Source organism: Pteropus alecto, unplaced genomic scaffold (genome assembly GCF_000325575.1).
Source record: "Pteropus alecto unplaced genomic scaffold, ASM32557v1 scaffold213, whole genome shotgun sequence".
Classification (NCBI taxonomy): domain Eukaryota; kingdom Metazoa; phylum Chordata; class Mammalia; order Chiroptera; family Pteropodidae; genus Pteropus; species Pteropus alecto.
This window is the reverse complement of record NW_006434829.1, coordinates 4,589,186-4,611,151: the sequence shown is the minus strand read 5'-3', so window position 1 is coordinate 4,611,151 and position 21,966 is coordinate 4,589,186. Positions and strand designations below refer to the sequence as shown.

Here is a 21,966-nt window from a genome sequence, read left to right as displayed (position 1 = left end):
CTCGCTGCAGGTGTGCCCAGAATGTGCGCGTCGCACCCGATGGCTCCCCGCCGCCTGGACCGCAGCCGGTTGGTTTGGGGCTGATTCCTTTTTGGGGGGGCGAGAAATCCTTTGAAACAAGCTGGGAGGCGCTGCCCACCGCAGCTTTAGTTTAGGGAGCACCCCCTCTGCCCTCCTGCCCCCCCCAGGACAGGACCCCCAGGGGAGGAATCCCTGGGGAAAGGCCGACGAGCCCCCCCCGCAGCAAGCTTAGCTGGGGAAGGGCCCCCCCTGCTCCCCGTTTCCAAAGCTCCAGGGAAAGACGGAGGGTTAAAAAGCCCTCGAAACGAGCCCCGCACTGGCTCCGTTAGTTTGAGAAAAGCCTCTTTTATTCGCCCTGCCGCTTGGACGGAAGCCCCGGTTAAAGTCCCGTCCTCCCTCCCCTCGGGGATCTCCTTTCAAAGCTTTTGAAAGGGACGGGAGGGGAGACAGAGGGCGGCCAGCATTTCACTCCCACGGGCCATGGCAACCCCAGAAGCTTCGCAGCCTCGGGGAGGAATTCGCAGCTGTTAGGGAAGCCCCGGGTTTCGCAGCCGCTCAGTGGCGGATAAGGGGGCCCGGACTTCCTCCTCCTCCCCGGTAGAAGGGAATAATCAGAAGGGTGACCCCTTTGCTGACCTTTATTCAAAGCACGGTGCTGCCTGGACCAACAGGCATGCACAGAGCGGGGAAGGACGGGGCGGGGGGTGGAGCTCCCTTCGATTCACCTTTTAAATCACAAAAAAATTCGATTTCCTAATTCGCCATTGCCTTGGTTTGCAAGCTGCGAGGACAAAGTGGTTGTGGCACCCCTGCATTTCAGTAGCTGTATTCCTAATTCGAAAGGCACAGCTCACCCGCATGTAAACACGTTTGGGCTCTAATAGGCAACCTGTGTAATCGTAGATGTCACAGAGCGAGGCAAGGACCACTGCCAATGGTGGGCGCAGCTACAGACACCTGTTTATTTCTCTCCTCAGTCTGCCGAGCCTGTCTTTATTTTAAGATGCTGATGTTTTGTTCACCATGGATTTTTTCTTTTTGCATCAATTTTGACTTAAATATTACATTAAAATGTTTTCCTTGATGGCTGAGTTTTTAGTGGCCCCTTAAATTCTGTGACCAAGGCCTAGCCCCAGCTCTACTCCTAGGGCATTGAATTGTTCAGTCCTACAGAGTGGCAGGTGTTAGGACGGAAATTACTCAGTCCTACTTCAAATTGAACATTCACATTCTGTTTTTGAGATTGAGAGACACTGAGCTTTTTTAGATGCACGTCTTCTGTAAAAGTATTAGAACAGCTCAGCAGACAAGACGGTGGTAGATGGAAGTGGCAGAAGTAGAAACAGGTAGGAGCTCCCAAATCTTCATTTTACAGAGTGGGAAAGTGGATAAATAGCTGTTGGGGTTTTTCTTTTTGTTTTGGTTTTCCGGAACAACAACAAAAACTTATAATGATATTAATGTAACCAATAGGGATAACTACAAAGAGGGGTAGAACTGTGCTGAGAGGGACAGGTAGTGGCACTGTAGCCATCACAGAACATCAATAGATAATGTCTACAGATGATAAATAACAATGTAAGTATATATTTACTAATAAGGAAGTTAACACCAAAAGAACAAAAAGCAAAAAATTATTGGTCCCTTGGGAAATGGGGGATGAGGAGTGAGCAGTGTTGTTTTTCATTATAAAAATTACTTCATTTTTAAAATTATGTACATGCATTAGTTTGATTTATTTTTTATTAAAAAAAAAAGGTATGAGGTTAAGATCCTCAAACAAAATGAGTAGAAATATTCTCTGCAAAGTGTTAGGTGTCTGTGGTTTGTTGCTACACAGCTCGTCAACAGTAATTCTTTGCTCTCTCGGTTTTCTGCATTACAGCACATTTATTATTTTCTTTATTATCTGTCTTACTTCACCCCTACTAGATTGCAAATTCCAAGAGAGCAAGGATTGTAGACTCATCCATTGCTCTAACCGCATCTTCAGAATAACACTTGGTTCATAGTAGATTAGTTTTGAAAAGGATGGAGTGTAAGACTTCAGGTTCCAAGTAACTGGGGACTTTTTTTCCAGTATTTTTTTTTCTTTTTTAAAGAACAATAGATGTTCACTACATAAAAGTAAAGCAAGCAAAATGAAGAAAACAAAACAGTTATAATCCCACACATTCAGAGAAAATTACCATAAATGATGGTTTTAAATTATTTCATTGCTGTTTAGACGTATTTTAAATCTCTCACTGAGGAACTAAAGGTTCTTATCGCCATTCAAAAACACTAAAGTAGTGGCTGGAGAGTACTTTTGTAAACTGTCAAGATGCGAGGATTTATACAACTTTTAAAACAGAAAACGAAACAAAAGCTGTCATAGTAAGAACACTCTTGAAAGTAAAAAAAAAAAAATTAATTTCTGAACCATGGCAGATAGATAACAATTAAAAATATAACTTCTAAGAGAGTCTATGATTAAAATAATCTTTATAAGATGACAGGAATTCAGTTTCACTATGCTTTTTTTAAAATTACATCTACTTTTATTAGCATTGATGCAGAAACCAGAGTCAAATTAATTTCATTCACTCATCCAACAAGTATTTTTTGGAACCCTACTGTGTCCCAGGCACCATTCCAGGTATTTGGGGGGTACAGCATTGAAGATCAAGTCCCTGTCTTCCAACCTTGACTTTCATTGCTATCAGCTTTACTAAATTAAGATGATGGGATAATCATTGTGTCATGAATTTCCCTGGTTTGATGCCCAGAGTGGGTATAATGTACCAGACCCCACCCCTTGTCAATTTCATTTAGCTCTGCTAAAAACTGAGGGAGAGGTAAAGTCAGATACAAAAAAATGTTTAACTTTGATGGTTTAGGAAATGTTAACATTCTCTTGCAAAGGTGAGGACTTAGTGCTGGTTCATTTAATAAAAAAGTGACTAACACGAAGTAAGACAGAGTCTTAAACTGCAAAGAAAGGAGACAAAAATAAATCTCACAACACATGTTGAAACATTCATAAACTGTTTTGGACCAAAAATTAATCTTATCACTGAAACCAGTTAAGACTGTCTGCTATATCTCCTTCATACAAACGATGCTGATGGTAGTGGAATTTTTATGGAATTTTTTTAAAAAGAAAAATAAAAGAATGACAAGCTACTAAATTTAAATTCATACAGTCATCCTCAAGGAGAACCATCTTGTGACAACAAAAGCCATATTGTACACATTCAGTTAACAAAGAACTACATCAGTAGGGCACCACACACCACGATGCAAACTGTATTTAGGGCCTTCCAAATAGACTCATGCTTTAAGTGCGTGTAGTTTCATGATGTGGGGGTTGAACAAGATGACTTATAAAGTTCCTACCACAAACATTTTTAAGATTGTGTGACTTTTATCCAGGAAAGAAAAACATTTGCAAAATCAGTGGTCGATGCAGCAATTCTAATTCAACAAATATTTGTTGAGCGCATGAATTGATTCTGTGATACTCAGCAAAAATCAAGTAGACTCAAACAATACATGTTATACACATGTTCATAGCAGCACCAGTTCCAATTACCAAAAGGTGGACACAAGCCAACTGTCCATCAACTGATGAATAGATAAATTATGGTACATACACGCAATGCGTTATTACTCAGCCAGAAACAAAGTAGATCCATGCTCCAACCTGAATAAGCCTTGAAGCATTATGCTGAGTGAAAAGCCAGACACAAAAGGTCACCTATTGTATGATTCTATTGATATGAAATGTCCAAAATAGGTAAATCCATAGAGACAAAATAGATTAGTGGTCGCCAGGGGCTGGGACTGAGAGGTTTGGGGACAACTGCATAATGGGTAGGAACCCTCCTTTTGAAGTGATACAAACGTTTGTAAATACTTTAAAATGATTAATTTTATCTTATATGAATATTGTCTCAATAAAAATAAATACATCAATGAATGAAAGTAATACTCCAAAAAAAAAAAAAAGTCAAATGGAGAATGGATGATAGGTAGGTGAGAGATTTCAGAAAAGGGATTTTTTAAGTTGGGGGGCAATTTAGAGTCTTTCCCAACTGTAGTATTCTATTATTTTACAGATTCAGCTGTAATTCTGACTACCAGATGGATCACAGCCATATTAGATTCTATAGTGTAACCGTACAAAAGAGACCAAAATTAAATTTGGACTATAAATCTGAGGGAATGTATACACATAATAGCCTCTGCCAGGGCTTGCATTCGAATAAAGTGACAAAATCGCCTTTATACACCTTCTAGAAGGATAGGCTCAAACAAAATAGGCAAATTTGAACAGTCCCCAATCCCACATCTCGGAGATGCCAGATAATTTCTCATTAATTTCAGTTTTAAAATGTTAATACTAGATTAACTAGTTTATTTAACTCTTTAGTACTAAGTTGACTGAATTGATTTCATTCCTCACCATCTGTGTATATGTGTGTGTGTTTCTGGGTATACATTTATTACATGTGAAGAGTTCAATTTGATATACTTGGGATTAATGGAAGACTCATATCAGGATTTCCTGGGGAAAATATATTTAAAAAAGCAAAGTACAAAACAATGTACATAATTTTAATATGCTGGGTTTTTTTTAAATAAGCAAGGGATATATATATGTATATATATAAGGGTTTAATGGAAATATTTGTTTTAAGCAAAATATTAACGTTCTTTTCTTGTCTTTCCTCATACCTGACCTTGACCCCAAACAAGCCATGGCATTTATTCACTGTGACCGGGAGGTGGGAGCAAAAGTGAAGTAGGGCTGTTACCCAGGAAGAGCAAAGAAAAAGAAGGAATTAATATTCAAGTTTGACATTCAAAATAGGATCCTTGTAACATTTTTATTGAGATGTAATTCACATATCCTATAATTCACCATTAAAGTGTACAATGGTTTTTGGTATATGACATTATTAATTTTTCTAATTGTGGTAAAAAATATATAACATAAAATTTGCCGTTTTGACCATTTTTAAGTGTATAACTCAGAGGCGTTAGTTACATTCACAATGTGGTGTAACCTTACGTAGAACTTTTCAAAGAGAAGAAGTAGCTTGATATTCCAGTATTGTCAAGCGAGAAAGGATTATTAAAAGTTCCTTCAGCTCCACTTTGTCATAGCAAGGGCCTGGAAAACCATAGGGTTTCTGCTGCGATTGCAGAAGAAACTCCTGTCTAACATTAAGACTTAGTCAGGAGTCTGGAGATGAGAAGAAACAGGATATGGCATGAAGAAATTAGGATGCTGTACTTCCAGGCCTGGGAGTTGATGGGGAAGAGGGAAGAGAAACAGGTGAGGAAGGCGGATCTACAGGAGAAGATCTGGGGCAGGGAAGCAGGGTGGCTCCCGGAACAAGAGCCTTTGTCCCCGTTCTACATTTGAGAGTCTGGAAGAAAACCCTTAGGCAGGATGACAGCTCCGCGTCAACATCATTAAGAAGATGGGTGGGAAGGTCAGTCATAAGGAAGATCTGGTTGGTGCCTCTGAGCCTCCCTTAGACACTGGGCGGCATGAAAGGCTGGTTGAGAGTTGTGTGTGCCTGCTCTGGGACCCACTGTGGCAGCATCGCGGCAGAGACTCAGCGGTGCCTGCTGTGCCAGCAAGTGGAGGGAGGGAAGGCTGAGTCAGCAGGAGGAGGCACTGAATCCTGACTGAGCCAAGAAAGAGCGTATGTTAGGAGCAGACGGCAGGCAAACACTGGGTCACAGAACCAGGACAGCCGCCACCAAAGGACTCAGCTGTGTCTGAAACCGCTGATTGCCTATCCAAGATCCTTTCTCCCGTTTTTACTTAACAAACTCCAATCGTATTTGACATGGCAATATGCCTAACGAGTTATGTTCACTTACTCAGACTTTCCCTAGGAAAGTCAACTAGAGGCACCCTGATAAATGGAGATAAGCACAGATATGATAGCTGGAGCCCAAGCAGCAATGTTGTTAACCTGAGATAATGAGCATGAGGACAAAAGCCAACAGACAGAACAGAAAGATTGGAAGATCAGAATTCCTCTCCTAAGAGAGACTTATTTGTGTGGGGCAAATATTTGATAAGAACCAAAACAGAACTGCTTAGAACAATAAAATATTTGAGGGCTAACAGACTGATCGAAAAGAAATTGCATGAAGAAAATAGAAATGGCTACTGAAGATTTGTATTGTTTTGCTATATGTTGCCTGTGTTTCACTCCAAATTCTTCAGAAAATGTACATCACTGTTTAATACTTTGTGAATTTGAATTTGCTTTTGGGGTATGTCATATAGTTCTGAGTCCTGCTCCAAGGTAGACAGACATGGGGCCAGGGGAGACCAAAAGCTGCTCATAGGAGATTTTTCCTCAGTGGAGAGTCTCCAAATGACACATACTCTGTAACATATATAATCCATATACAGATACAAGCACAAGTAGTATTTTCACGTAGATCATCTCAGTGTTCTGGACTTTGCCGGATAAGATAGTTTATCATATTTTTTTTGTGTAACTGTCTTCCCACCTAGTTAGTAGAACTCAGATTGAACATGGATGCCAAGTGTATGAATTATCCACTTTTTCTCCAGTATCTTCAACCTACCTCTCTCTACTGACATTGGCATGTAAATAAATTCAAGCTTATCTTAAAAACAAATGAAACAAAACAAGACCCTCCCTCGACACATCTTCACCACCCCAGCCAAGCCTATTGAACAAGTTCTCTGTTCCTGATGTCCGTTTCCCCACTTCAGTCTGGCTTTTGCCCACATTGCTTACTGTTATTGCCAGCACCATCGATGATAGCCACGTCATTTTATGAACTTAGTGAAATGGCCATCATTGATGACCTGGGCAACAGTAGTTTGAGCTGAGCGGTGGAGGCAAGAATTTGACCTGCTTGACCTCTTAGCAGAACTTTCACTGTTGGCTCTTCCCTCTGTGGTACATTACAAAAAATGGCTACAATTATTCACACCAAACTCCGTTAGAAGAGCTGCCTAGATAACCTGCAACTGCTTACAGACTCATCAGGAGCCCAGCTGACCAGAAGAACTACCCGACTAAGCACAGTCTAAATTTCCAACCTATAGAATTACAAGCTAAAGAAATGGTTATAGTTTTAATCCACAGACTGGCGGGGGTGGGGGGGTTGTTACTCAGCAATAGCTAACTGATGCATTCTCTTTCCATATCCGCCATTGTCCTGTTTTTCTATGACATCACACTCTTCTTAACTTCTTCCTCTCTGGCTGTTCCTTCTCGTTCTCTTTTGCAGGTTTCTCTCTACCCCTTATTATTGATGCTCCTCACGGATCTGTTCTAGTTCCCTCTTCTTACCATCATTTTTTTCTCTGGATAACCTCACCAACTACTTGTCTTCAATTACTGTCTATACACAATTCCTAAATCGACATCCCCCGCCCAGAATTCGTGACTTTCAAATTAGTACATACAAATGGATATCAGACATCTCCATTTAAGTTTATTCAATAAATATTTGGTTATGTCATAGGTACAAATTGCATATATTGAATTCTGAACTCCTGACTCCTCCTCTAGGATTCTTGTTTTCTTAACTCTTGTCCACCGTCACCAAGTTCTGTCGATTCTATCAAATTCGCTGTAAACCCATCTACTCTTTCTTATCCTTACTGCCCGTTAAGCCTAGGCCACCATTAATTGTGTGACAGTTGCAATGCAAAAAATGTCCTTTCTTCTGGGTAACAGCAATATATGATCATTGGTCTTCCTGACTTATGTGTTATTGCTTTTCAATCCCTTCTCTGCCTTGTTATCAGTGATTTTTTTATAAAACAAAATTGATATAACTCTCCTACTTCAAATTCTTCCACGGGACAACCAGCCTTGATGTGTCTGAATGTGATGCAATACGAAGTACACAGCACATTCTATGAAGTCTTCTTGCAAAAATAATTGAACCTGAATCTAGATTAGAAAAATTATAGGGGATCGAGGAAAAGTTAAATGACAAATCCAGAGGGAGGAACATTTATAGGACAACTGGCCCCGGTTTTTTCAGGTAATCAATGGCACTTTAAAAACAAATAAAAAGGGAACTGCTATATATTAAAACAACTACAAAATCTTGTTATAAGAAATTAAAGACCTAAATAGATGAAAAGATGTTCTATATTCATGCGTCAGAAGAATTAATATTATTAAAATGGCAAAATTCCTCAAAGCTCCCCAGGTTTAATGTAGTTCCTGGCAATATCCTACCTGGACTTTTTCAGAAATGGAAGATTTGATTCTAAGATTCACAGGAATTGTCTACAGCCATGCCACCCTCAACGAGCCCGATCTTATCTGATCTCAGAAGTTAAGCAGGGTCGGCCCTAGTTAGTTCTTAGATGGGAGATCACCTAGGAATACCAGGTGCTGTAGGCGTTAAAAAAATAAATAAATAAAATAAAATAAAATTCACAGGAATTGCAAGAGACTCTAACTAGCCAAAACAGTCTTGAAAACAACAACAACAAAAAAGTTTGAGGACTCACACTTCCTGATTTCAAAACTTACTACAAAGCTACAATAATCGAGGTAGTAAGACACTAACATAAGGACAGACATATAGATCAATGGTATCATTCATACTTGCTAGAATGTACAGATCGCACTGATCACATGATACGTGAGAATTCTCAGTTAAAGAACTGGAGACTTCCGATCCTTTGTTTGAAACATACTTTTAAAAATAGCCATAATATTTTGTAGTTCATCCCTAAAGAGTTGGAATCTCTTTCCGCACTCCCTGAATCTCAGCTGGTCTTCCTGACTTGCAATGTCAGTGGATAAATAGATCCTTGCTTTCCTGGAACTTAAATTCTAGTGGGGACGATAGACAATAAGCAAAGTAATTATATAATATGTTAGAGAGTAGAAAATGCTATGGAAAAGAAATCAAGAGGGATTGGGAGTGATTTGGTGGTGGTGTGTGTGAGTGTAGTTTTGAAACAGGTGGTCAAGGCTGTCTCATTGAGGTGAAATTTAAACACAGACTTGAAGGAGGTGAGGGCAATTCGATTTCAAGAGAAAAGCATTTCAAGCAGAGGAAATGCCAGAGTAAGGTCCCAAGGCAGTCCTGAGAATCCTGGTCCCAGATTGCTCTAATCAGGGGAGCATCAGAAGAAGCTCGGACTATATGAGTCCACAGACCTTTTGAGTAGAATTCAGATAAACTTAACATTTCTTTCCATTCTGAACGTGGGCAAACGCATTCTATTCCTACCACATGCCTGCTAAGCCTGTCTTGATCTATTCTCTACATGAAACCATATTAGCTTTCAATCACCCTAATATAGGGCCTCAGATTCCCTCCAGATATTAATATATAAAAACTTTAAAGTAAACTGGGCCAGTACAGCAAACGGAATTGTAATTAGCCGAAAGAATCAAAGAGCAGGAGAAGCATGGAAGGCATGTGATAGGGACAGAAGGAAACTTGTTAGAGGCCTGTGAGAAATTTGCCCTGGGTCTAATCCCACAACCTGTCTTAATCCAGTTTCATGTGTCATTCTCGTTTATGACTAATGAACTAGCCTCCACGACTGAAAACACTGAGAACTCACTCTGCTATGATGTCACCCCTACAGAGAAGAAGTCTCAGCTGTACAGAATGGTAAACAGCTGAGTCATGGTTTACCCCTTGCATTTTCGGTAATTTCTTGTATTTTAAAAATTCTAAAAGTAGCCAGATCGTTGATAGTTAATTTTGTTTAAAAAATTTATTTCCGATATCTAGAATTTGATACAGAATTTTTCGTTACCACATATAATAAATGGATGAGGATAATAACTTCTTTTTTTTTTGCATAATAGTCCTTCTTTCAGTTAAGTTATAAAATATTTTTGGCATTCTGCTCCAGTCAGTCATTCTTCATAGATTTTTTTCATTAATCCACACTTAAAAATAATCCACTAAAAGGGAACACCAGTTTATTCAGAAATAAAACTTAAAATATAGTGATAGGTTAGGGCTTAGTGAACCAAATCTGGACAGTAATTAGTAAAATCATCTACATGAAAATACACTTGGAGAGTTGTATAGTCTTACTAATCACATAATTTAAATCCTGGGGAGGAAATAATTTTTCAATACCAGTTTCAATCAATATTGGATATCAGATGGTGAATTCACAAAACCAGAAGGCTTTTGGAAAATAGGACATCACACCGAAATTGCCAATTCATAGAGTCGAAGATTTGACTGATAACGATTTGACAATTCTGTACTACAAAAGGTATAAACAAGTTAAAATATACATGACAAATTAAAAACAATTTTGCAGTTTACTTAATAAAAGATATACCTATTTTAATAAAGAGTTCCTATGTATCATTAAGTAAACCCATAGAGCAGTGAACAAAGGATATAAAGACAGTTCACAGAAGAAATAAAAATTGCCAATGAACAGAAAACATTCAATCTGGTAATCTGGAATGCATCCTATACACATATTTCCACTAATATTCAAAGATATACCTTTTAAACAGTTTACTGCAGCATTTACAACAAAATATTGTAAACAATATTGAATAAAATATGCTATGAAGCAGCCATTAATAATAATAGATTTCAAATACTGACAAGGAAAGTATAGATAATCTCACTTTTGTTAAAACACACACTTAGGTACAAAAAACATTAAAAAGAATCTTAGTTACTTGAATTTGATCAGGACAAAGTTATACCAAACTGTGAACAATAAACAATGGGAAGTGCAAGTTGTAGCTATATAAAAGACTTTTACTTTATACCATTTTGTTTTGTTTGCATTTATAAAATGAATATGTATTACATTTATAATCAGCAACAAAATCAATAATTTCTGTTTTGGGAAAGAAAGAAAAACATTTCAGGTTTAGAAAATGGCCTAGTGAGAAAATAAATTTCAATACTGGATGAAGAAAACTGGAGTGGGCTTCTCTGTGGGTTATTCTCCTTCAAATATATGGCTTTGTTATCCCTGCTTACAACTTAAAAAGTAAAACATTTTACACAAAGAATAATCTCTTTAAATGGTTATGAAAGGGTATAATTTAATTGTAAATGAAAATGCACTGGAAGTGAGATCTAATGCATAGACATTTAACGTCAACTAATGGAAGCGTATGGGATGTGAATTTTACAGAGAGGCTGTTTTCTGAATTATAAAATCCGCAAATTCAAAATCCAAGTGTGGATGACAAAGACATATACTGTTCTTTCAGTTTAATCTAATCTTATATCCTCACTTCCCCCACCCCAATGCAGTTCTTTCCACAGACCAAAAAATAATCCTTTTTTTTTAGACAGCTATCACTTTTTTACCCTCTGCTTCAACGTTCCATTATAACATTCTGGCTAGATCGCTGGTGATTTAGAAAGCATACTTGTTCAGAGACTTCTAATTTATTAAGAATATGGTAATGGTTCTGTAATTAAGAGCTATTTATAAACACTGACAAATAACTGAATCCTAAACATTTAAAAGTGAATTTGTACCATTTAATCAAACGAATATATTGTCAAAGGAAAATGAATTTTCCTAAATGCTAAAGAAAAACACAGGCTGTGTGAACAGAGGTTCTTGGGAAGTGAGTCATGCCTTATAAGCCACTTGGATATTCACAGCATCCTGGTTGGTTTTGCCTGCTAATAATCTACAAAATAATGAGAAAGAGGGGCAAAATCACTCCAGCTGAGAACATGAAGAACAGAACCAACTAGGAGGAAGCCTCTTATTGGTAGAAAGTCGATGGGCTTTTTGCCCACCAAAGGAAATACAACCTTTTGCGGAGGGTGGGGTTTGGGGGGAGGTGCATGGAAATCGGTCGTTTGGTATTTTAGTAAGGACGATGCCATCTTTCCACTTACCTGCTCAAAGAGACGATAAAGAGATAAAGAGCCAGCTTTGTTTTAGGAGCCTGTACAATTCACATTCCTTTGAATCCAAGGCAAAGATTAGAAGCCGGTCCCCACCCCTATTCCAAGTCCATCCTGAAGTACAAGTGTTTGGTTATGATCTCACCTACCCACACCTGGAGACCTGTCATAGCATGGACAAGTCCAAACTATTTCTCGTTCCTCCACCCAACACTCTCTTCATAATACACAAATGCAACAGAACAATTTTTTTTAAATGGGGCACCTTCTTAAAGCAACTACTTCCCATCTTTCTAGGTTCCCTTCTATAAAATGTCTCCTCTCTCCAATTTATTCTGAATTTGGCTTCAGGATTTCTCTTCCTAAATTGCTTGGATATTTTCAGTGAGGTGAGTGTAATGAAAAATCCTTAGCAGATCTTTTTCCTTAATAAAATTCAAACCCCATAGCAAAGCAATGAAGAGTTCTATGTATCAGTGAATGAACAACCCTTTTAAATTTCTTCTACCATTCTACATTTCTTGAGCGTTTCTGCTTCTTTTACTTACGCTATTTCCTGTACATTTCAATGCTCGTTTTATCTATGGAAATCCTCCTACCTACCCTTTAAGGTTAACTCAGTTTTTCTTTCCAGAAGTCTTCAAATACGCTCCAAAAGTGAATATTTAAACCTGTGGCCCTGTGAATTTGAAGCCAGTTCTCTCTAGGTGCTTCTCCTGTCACCCCCAAATAACCCGGGTACCTTGCCCTCTTCACGTGGCCACTTAGTGAATCTGGTTAACTAAGAGGGAACCTTCCATTTTCTCCCACCAGTGTATAATAAGCTCCTTAAAGCAGATCCTACCAGTCTTCTTTTAATGCCCCAAAGCACATAGAACATTATATATATATAACATATAACACAACTTGTGCCCTCAATTCGTCATTGAATAAATCAGGAAATAGGAGCCAAGTTTTGGAGAAACAAACGCCTTTATAGAGCTTTGGACAGGGAGGCAGTACCGTGGTTAAGAGCATGGATGTGGGGGTCTGACAGATCTGGATTTAGATTCACTAGGTTACTTACCAGCTGTGTGTCTTAGGCATTTCCTCTAAAAAAAATGAAGTTTCCCAAACCTATCTACTATGGGGCTTGTGAAAACGGGGTAACACACAAAAATACCTTAACATGTGTGGCATATGCTAAGGAGGTATCTGTTAGGTATCTTTTGTATCCAAAGAAGACTCTACTAACACAATACTTAAAGACACATTTTAAACAACCACTTCTGTGATCTCTAGGCGATAGGCAAGTCTTTAGTGGAAGACTAGCCTCTCAAAATCCACTGCTTGAATGTTGACAAGTCCCTTTAACCTCTCTATGCCACTGAAGTTTCCTTATGTCATATATAATGTGGTGACACCATGCTTATCCAACAGAAATACTGAGTAAGATAATGTATGTAAAAGCACTAAATTACTGTAAAAGATTACTTTTATTATATACTTCAACTCAGAAAAAAGCCAAAAGTATTCAACATTTTATTCAATTTCTACCATGTTCTGTGATAGCTTTGAAAATAAATTTTCCCCTTTCATATAATTTTCCTTCCCTTTACTGTTTATAGAAGTGTTTGGTTACTCAAGTTCTCAACTTGAAAACCAAATCCAGAATGGTTATATTTTACTCCCTCTCCTGGCCTAAGAGTGGGATAACACTACCTGAGACTAATAGTTCAAGATCATCTGTTTTCACAGCCGTGACTATGAAGATGAACTAGCATTCTGCATAAAGAGAAAATCCATAGTTTCAGCTCTAGCTTATAGATCTGAGAGAAGCAATTTATGTCTATTTTTTATTTTTAACTAGTTATCATCTTCGGGTTCAAACCTAGAAAATTATTTTTGTGCAAAGGCCAGTTGCCTCTTTTTCAGAATAATTAGAAAATTCTGCTGTTTCTATATTTAATGCTGAAATCCATTGAAAACACCCAAATTTGCAATTTCCTATATTTCCTTTGCAACCGCTAATTTTGCAATTTCCTTCCAAGCTTACAGGATTTTATGAACTAATTTAACTGAATCACTTTTTTGTATTCAAGGTCTTCGATTATGTATATGAAAACTAATTTATTAAACCTTTGTACACAAAGACGAACATACCTGTATAGCACGCTTATGTGAAGAATGAAGTTATAAAAAAGTAAAACTGTTATTAAAATTGATGTATGTAAATCACTTACAAAAATACCCCAAATGGGATAAAGCTGCTCATCCCTGATTCTTCTCATTTGGTTGTCGGAGTTGAAATATGAATTTAAAATGGTTAGAATTTTTTCTTTTAAAAAGTGATATATTAAACTTATATACAGGATAATTAGCAAAATGTAGAAAGGGAAAACAATGTACAAAAGACAGATAAAAACCATCACTCTTGACAGACACAATCCAAAAATAGTATAAACCTTAATAAACTATCTCTAAACCAGCTCATACATACAACCCCCCCCGCCCCATTTTTATTAGTGAGAATAAAATATAGTAAACCAGCAAGCCCAGTCTTTCTGTTCTTTAAAACAGGCCTGACTTTAGGCCACAAAAAAGCCTCGGATTGATTTTTAAACATGGAAGGGACAAATGGGAAGACAATTTTATCTGTCCATTTAGTACTAGTTACCAGAACACAAAGTTACAGATACTTAAATAGCTCTCGGTACTCTGTCAAGCAGTTATTCAGACGCTTTCTTGCTTTTTTGCTGGTTTCGGGGTGAGTTCTTTAACAAGCTTCTTATCCTGAGGTACATTCCCGTAGATTCTGCCATATTCTCAAATTCAAACGGCATTATCCCGCTTGCAAACTTGCTCATGTCAGGTACCGGGCTATGAATTTTAGTGGCGGCTGATGGACTGGTGTCCACGTGAAGGGGCTTCTGGCCGTCTCCATTCCTAATGTCACAGTTTGATATGATGCTGCCATTATCAAGGAGACCGCCTTCAGAGTCTGCCTGCGCAGACTCCTCCTCTTCCTTCTGACAAAGCAATACGGCCTCGGAGTCTGGACTGGAGGGAGGTTCAACTTCTGGTTTCTCTGGACAGGCATCCAGTACCTCGAGCTCATCGGGCATCTGCTTCTCAGATGTTTTTCCCTCTGGGACAGGGAGGTCTAGCTCATTTGGACAAGGTGAAGAGGCCACCGAATTCCCAGTTAAAGGTGTGTCGACAGGAAGATCGGAATCGCTGTTGACGCTCTCGGCCTGCTCCAGGGCCGCCCATATCCGCCTCTGCTGTTCTTCAAGTTCTTCCAGAGTCAGCGTGTCCTCGTCCATGGCCATAGCCGCCACTCTGGCCTGTGGCGAGTCACTGGGGGTCAACAGTGGGGTGCCCTTGGGGAGTGGAGGTGTGAAGGTGGGCGGAGGAGTCCCCCGGGGTGCGGGGGGAGGAGTCTCGGGGGGCAGTGGCGGCTGGAACTGAAAAGCACCCCTGCTCGGAGAACCATGCAGGCCGTCTGCGTCTGAAATGACAAAGTTAAGAGACTTTAAGTTGTCACAGCACTCTGTTTTACTAACATTTATCACTTGAACTCGGGTGTATGCAGAGATTCGATGGCCAGAAATAACTGGCTTGAGGAGGAAAACTCTGTGGATGGTCACACCAAGAATACTGCCTCCTGCCCTCAAGCCACCTGAAAAGAACACCAGCCGAGAGCCACAGGACCTGCCGGCGTCAGGAACTTTAACCCCTTAGGAAATCCCATTTCGTGCTGTGTGCATCGTTTTAGAGCCAGATGACACAAACAGCAGCATGGAGACACGGAGTCATTGCTATGTCATCTGCTGTGACCGAAGTCAGGGGCCCGCGGAAGATCGCAGTAGGACGCTTGGCTGGAAAGGCAGGCAGGCTGGACTGAGCGTGTGCAAGGCTGGAGGGGACAAAGCTGAGGAGACGAGGCAGGGCCACCCCCTGGCCTGTTTCCCAATTCTGTATCAAGTCTCGACTGCTCGCCTGAACTGTGGGTGCATGTGGCTACCTCGTCACTGGTCATCACCACCGATGTGTCCCACAGACACAACAGACCCGACCTGTCCAAAACAAAGGATCTTTTCCTAAAATCTGGACTCTGCTCTCATGTGCTCTTCTCATTAATGGCACCACTATTGGTTTCTGGTTAAAAAATCGCCAAAATTGAAACCTGTTTTATCATCTAAGAGGCCTCCCTTTCCTTCTGCCCCACCCAGGTCTCCATCACTGTCTGCTGTAATCAGCCCTGTAGCGGCAACACGTAATCCTATGGCTCTGTAGTAGGTATCTCTAGGGGCCGCCACATTTATGTTAAGACATTCACACATCTGCAATCCCGGGTGGCAGAGCAGCCACGCAGGGCAGCAGTGTGTCTTAGTAACCTTCCTGCCCTCAGGACCTAGGACAGAGCCTGGAAGATTCAACTGAATAACACAGAATCTTGAAGGCTATGCAAAACCAGTCTGATCTTTACTGTACAGGCAGTAAGATCTGTAATGAGAATACAATGCAATTTAGAGTTTAAGAAATGAGCTCGCTCAGAAGAGCAAAGAATGAATAAGAGCCCACAAGAAAAAAAAATATATATAAAAATCAGTTATAAGGTCACCAAGGATGATTGGGTGAAAGAAAGGCCTGAACTAAGAGGCAATTGTTGAGATGTCAGGATTTTGGTAACTGGCTAGAAACGAGGGCTGAGATTCCGGGTGGATGGAGCTGTAGGTGAATGGAATTTCTCAGTCCAGGTAACCACAAAACGCGGTCCAGAGCCTCACCTTATCACGTGGGCTCCGCTGGCGCTGGATTGGCTAATTACATATGAAAAGAGAAAGAGAGAGAACTTGCCCTAGGAGGCAGGTTTCTCAGGCCTCAGCAATCTGTTAACAAGAAATAGAAGAAAAAGCTTCCAGCACAGGGCTAAAAATGCCTGCACGTAAGTGTGTGGATCTAGCAACCAGGGGTGCCAACACCACAAATTCCCAAACTTTGAGAGCTGGCAGCTGTGTCTCATATGGTTCAAAACACCAAGCACAGGTGGCTTTTTCCTCCCAGGCACTGTAAGTGCCTAAGACCAAAATTCACTTCTTATGGGGAGATTTCTTCCAACAGAATTGAAGTACACAGGCAGTAGTCAGACAACGGACACCAACTAACGTTCTTGAGAGAGAGAAACCAATATTTTTGCCTTTGCTCAGAAACCTTTGCTCTGGCCTTTGTCAACACTGAGAAGTGCTGGGCTCTGGGAATGTAATTTGGTCTGGGACAAGTGCTTTTGGATTTTAGGGAATAGCCTGTTTTCAAAATTTCCTCGGTATTTTGGCAAAAGCTGCAATAATTCTGTTTCCTATGAACTCTTCGGCCTCGATTAAGGTGAGATTGGACATTAAGGTTAAGGCCGTAGGTGCTAAAAGCCCAGGCTGCAAACACTACCCGGTCACCGAGAACTCTTACGGCCGAGACTAAGCAGAGAAAAAACTTTGAGAAAATGGTTTTGGGGTTTTGATTTTAGACTTTGAAGTCACTCAGGCAAAATAATCAGATTTTGGATTTGAATTCCCTTGGACTTGAAAGGCCTTAGTCTGTGACCTTTAAATTCTCTCTTGGAATTTGAAACTGAGAAGGGGAGTTCACATTCAAATCTGGCGCAATTTATATGCTGGCACCTTACTATTAAAGTGTCTGTATGCATTTTATCTCAAGGCTGCCCTTTAACCTCACTCAGACAGGACCAAAGGAGCTAACATACTGTGGGATGGGAAACAGCCCAGCCTTGGATTCAGAGTAGCCTTGGAGTTTATCCAATTAACCCAGTTTTCTGATTCATTCCAGAGCTGTTTGGAGGCAAAATCTAGACCACTCATCAGTAGTCCCAAAGGAGCAGTGGTTGGTACTGGGGTGGGAGGGGGGGAACCTCAAAAAGGCGGGAGCACAGCTGTCCTGATCCACGATTGATTGATCTGCTGAAAAGGACCGTCAAGAGTCCTGCCTGACCGCAGGCCCCACGGCTCTGCCCAGAGGGCTGAGAGAGCAAAAAGCCGGGAGCGTCGGCGGACAAGGCTCTGTGCCATTCTGCATTTCTAGGCGGACAGACTCTTGATGATCAGGAAGAGATGGGAAGGCTCGGCTTGGCTCTGTTGGGACTGAGCTGCCACAGGGGACACTCTCCACTGCTTGTCTCAGAGCACCGCCTCACCTTAGGGCCCATCCAGACACAGGACTGCTGGGAGGGGGTGGGTAGGTCTGCCTGACTCAGGGATCCCCCCAACTGACCCATGTGGCCCTCACACCGAGCTGTGTCCTCCAACCCAGCTCTCATCAGTAACAGTGGCGATGCTCTGATCTCCAAGAATGAGACAGAACACTTACTACGTAGCTGGTGCTCATAAAGAGCTGCCCCTTTCTTATGGAGCTCAGGAGCACAGGAACTTGTCCTGCCTTCTCGATGACATCAAACCATGAGCAAACCTACCCGAGTCGAGCTCCATGTCGGCAGGCGAGGCTGCCATGCCATGATCCTTCTTCTGCTTCTTAGGACTGCTCGGGCTGGACTGGGACGAAGGCCTCTTGCTGCCAGACCTCGCACTTGGCTAATGGAGGAACCAAACCGAAGTCAGACAGCGTGGACAAAGAATTAGACTTAAGTATGATGTAGAAACCCATCTGGAGCTAAGTCTAGGTAACCAGTGAATGTAGCTACCTTTTTCCTTTTGATTCATCAGAAGATAGAGTGCGTTTTTACAAACTGAGAAGACAGTAAGATTCTAATGAGCTACAAAATCCCACCAAGCTATGCAATAAATTTGTACAAAGGACACCCTGAAGGTCTCTTTACCGCTTGGAAGTTAGAAGTAAGGTAATTGGCAAACACGTCCTTCTGCTGACAGGCCTGCATTGGTATGGACCCAAACATCCTCCATTCCTAATGACGAAAGACAAGGAAAAAATAAGTGTGTATTTTGCACAAAGCGGGTAAAATGGGATCTCAAATTATATTTCTGCTTCATATGTGACTTTTTCTTTTGGGGGTAATTAATCAAAATAATGGTGCATTAAAAGAAAAAAAAACCCACCCAACCCCGCCTACAGAAAAATCGGGACTGAACACTAACGGACTACCTAACAAAGTCACTTGGCCCCCACACGTTCTGCCTATGACAAAATGATAGGCAGTAACGCCATGGGCTGTACACACAGCCTGGCTGGCTCCACTCTCTCCCATCATGCACCAGTGCTGCTGGCATGACTGGCCATCGCTCATTTCCCCTAACTCATTTACTCCTGCTGGGTGTTCCGGCTTCGTTCTTTCCCTTTCCAAACTGAGCGCTCATCTTTAAGGTTCAACATCACTCGTTTCTCCCTCATCGCCAATAGCACATTCAACAAGGATTCTCAATCAGGATCACTTTGGGCTCTTTCTTGTTAAACCCATAGATTCCAGGGACTGAGGCAGTTAAATCTGAGGGAGGGACTGAAGAATGCGCATTTCAGGAAAAAGAACAGCCTACTTAGATTTAAGCAAGGCAAACATTCACTTCCCAGGTAATTCTGTAAAACTTTTCATACTGTCTCAGAATCATCCCATATTTAACAGAAAAATCATCTGTTTTTATTTTTTAAAAAATCTTTTAAATTTTATAATAGTTTTAGATTTATAGAAGCTAATCATTCTATTTTAGCTCCTTAGGGCATAGAATCAGAAAAAACTGGTGGTTTTTTGCTTTTTCGGATAAACAGGATTCTAGTCAACATAAAGAAACTTAAAAAATTAAACACATTAAGTAACATTTACTTCTTAATAGAGATTAGTACATAAGCTAACATTTTGAACGAACTACATAATAATGTCATATCTCAGAATAATAAAAGAATATATACTTACATCTGGAATTCCTCTGGGAGTTGATATATTAAATCCTGGATAGTTTACCAATTTCGAGAGATCATAAGTGACACTTTGATTCTGTTGTATTTCTCCAGTTTCTGTTTCCCCATCAGCATCATCTATTACAGACCATCAAAAGGGTTAATATTGCTAATGACAATTTAAATCCTTCTCCAGACCAAAAGCTGACCTAGAAAGTGCTCGCATTCACGGCAAGAGAATTATTCTGAGAATGGCTTTCATTATAGTATCCCCAAACCATTAGATTAGAATTTTTAAACAGCTGTGGACATTACTTTGATAAAATATTTAAAATCTTGGAAACTTTAGTTCTTCCGTGGGTTGCTTAAAAGTCGACTTTGCACTGATCGTATGACTTGCCGACTGCTCTATTCCAATGCTTTTTTTAATAAGCATTTACATAATGCTTACTGTAGTATTTTCTTTTCTGATAGTGTTTTAAATAGTTTACCAGTAGTATAATTCACGTAATCACGTAACAACCCTAAAAGGTACATAACATTAAAACTGCTTTAGATGAGAGCATTCTTTGAGGGGTACTTACTTGGGAACTACTTTCAGTTTTGAAAACTACTAAATAAATCATGCATTTTATTCTCCAGTCCTATAATGTCTATATAGCTAAGGTAATCATATACATTATAACAAATTTCTCTTTCTAAAAGTATTCTGGCTAATAAGCCAAGAAGTAATGAAAGAATGAGAATACAACCATTTTGCAACCCATCATTAATAAACAGATATAAGCAATGATCACCAATGACTGATGCCAGCATGATTCACAGGAAATAAACAGAGGGACAGAGGAATAACAACAATATAGTAACGACATAACAACAAAATAAGATAGAGATGCATCGGCACAATCTTAAAAATTCTAAAGGACAAAATACGTAGTTTTGTTAAAAACAAGAAAGGAAATCTATAGATTAAAAGAGATGTAAGGCGCTCTCAATTATCCACAACCTTTTGTCTAAAGAATCTCTAATCAAATAAGCTAAAAAGAGGGAGGGAAGGAAGAACTGAGCTAAATACCTCTTTGGGGCTGAGAAGTGATGCTTGGTAAATGTTTAAAAATATTTTTAATTAACTAAGTAAGATATGGAAACACTTTCATTTAAAAAAATTTAAAGCATTAGAGATAAAACTAACATCTTTAGCCATCCTCTTTCTTTCTCAGGGATTAGCATGGTTGAGTTTGCTGTATTTTGACTAAGACATTTTAATTTTACAAAAAAATATTTTCTTATTATCTACCACATGCCAGGCACTGCGCTACATGCTAGAGGATATATTGGTGAATAAAAATAGACATGATTTTAGCAATCATAACCTTACAATCTAGCTGAGAAAAGACAGTACTCAAGTAAAACGGAAATAAGTTTATATAAATTGTGACCAAGTATGGAGAACACAAAACAAGGCACTGGGATAAAGAGTGGAAGGACAGGTGGGGTGAATGAAGGAGCGATGTATTTAGGTAAGGTGGTCAGGGAAGGCTTCTAGAAGTCTAAACCCTAAAACCTAGATGGCACTTGGAGAGAAAACAGCACTGTTTCATCCATGTGGGTTTATTTCTTTTTTTTAAATTTAAGATCAACGGCATCATAATATGTACACTACCCAGAAACTCGTTCTATATTCAGTATTGCACAGAGGTTTTGCCATGTCTGCCATGCAGATTCACTCCACTGTAAGTATTCCACAGGCCAGATCTACCATGCTTTGTTTAGCCATTCTCCTGTAGGGCCTGAATGTTGTTTTTTATTTTTCACTATCATAGTCAATTATACAAAAATACACATACACGCCATTTCCTTGTGCGCAGTTGCGAATATTTTTCAAGAGTAGATACCTACAAGAGGAATTCTAGGTTACAAGAGGGTTTATGTATTCTAAATCACACAGGTCTCCTGGCATTGACATACTCTTCCGTTACCATTACTGAGAAGGATTTAAAGAGCACTAGCTGGAGAGCTGACGCTCTGGCCTCGCTAGACCGGTGAGCTGGTCTGCCCAGATAACCATCTGGGAATTCTCAATGAAGTTTTAGTTCCTTCCTTGTAAAACAAAGGAAACCCCATCATGACATTTTTCTGTTAACTGGGAGCATATTTTACAAGCCAGCCATTCCTATCACATTTTATTGTGATTCT

General features: G+C 39.9%; 1 protein-coding gene and 1 pseudogene across 1 annotated transcript in view; one reads left to right on the top strand and one right to left on the bottom strand.

The window, feature by feature from the left end:
* The first annotated feature begins 8,313 nt into the window (after positions 1–8,313).
* On the top strand, positions 8,314–8,432 carry LOC112478372 (annotated as a pseudogene).
* A 5,562-nt stretch (positions 8,433–13,994) lies between these two features.
* The window catches only part of ZCCHC8 (zinc finger CCHC-type containing 8), a 22,262-nt gene continuing 14,290 nt past the window's right edge, over positions 13,995–21,966 (bottom strand). The window contains exons 11-14 of the mRNA XM_006910000.3: positions 19,787–19,908; positions 18,740–18,826; positions 18,377–18,494; positions 13,995–15,400 (exon numbers count right to left, since the gene is read on the bottom strand). Of these exons, the coding sequence (XP_006910062.1) occupies positions 14,619–15,400; positions 18,377–18,494; positions 18,740–18,826; positions 19,787–19,908 (1,109 nt within the window). The 3' untranslated portion in view covers positions 13,995–14,618. The remainder of the gene's footprint in view (positions 15,401–18,376; positions 18,495–18,739; positions 18,827–19,786; positions 19,909–21,966) is intronic.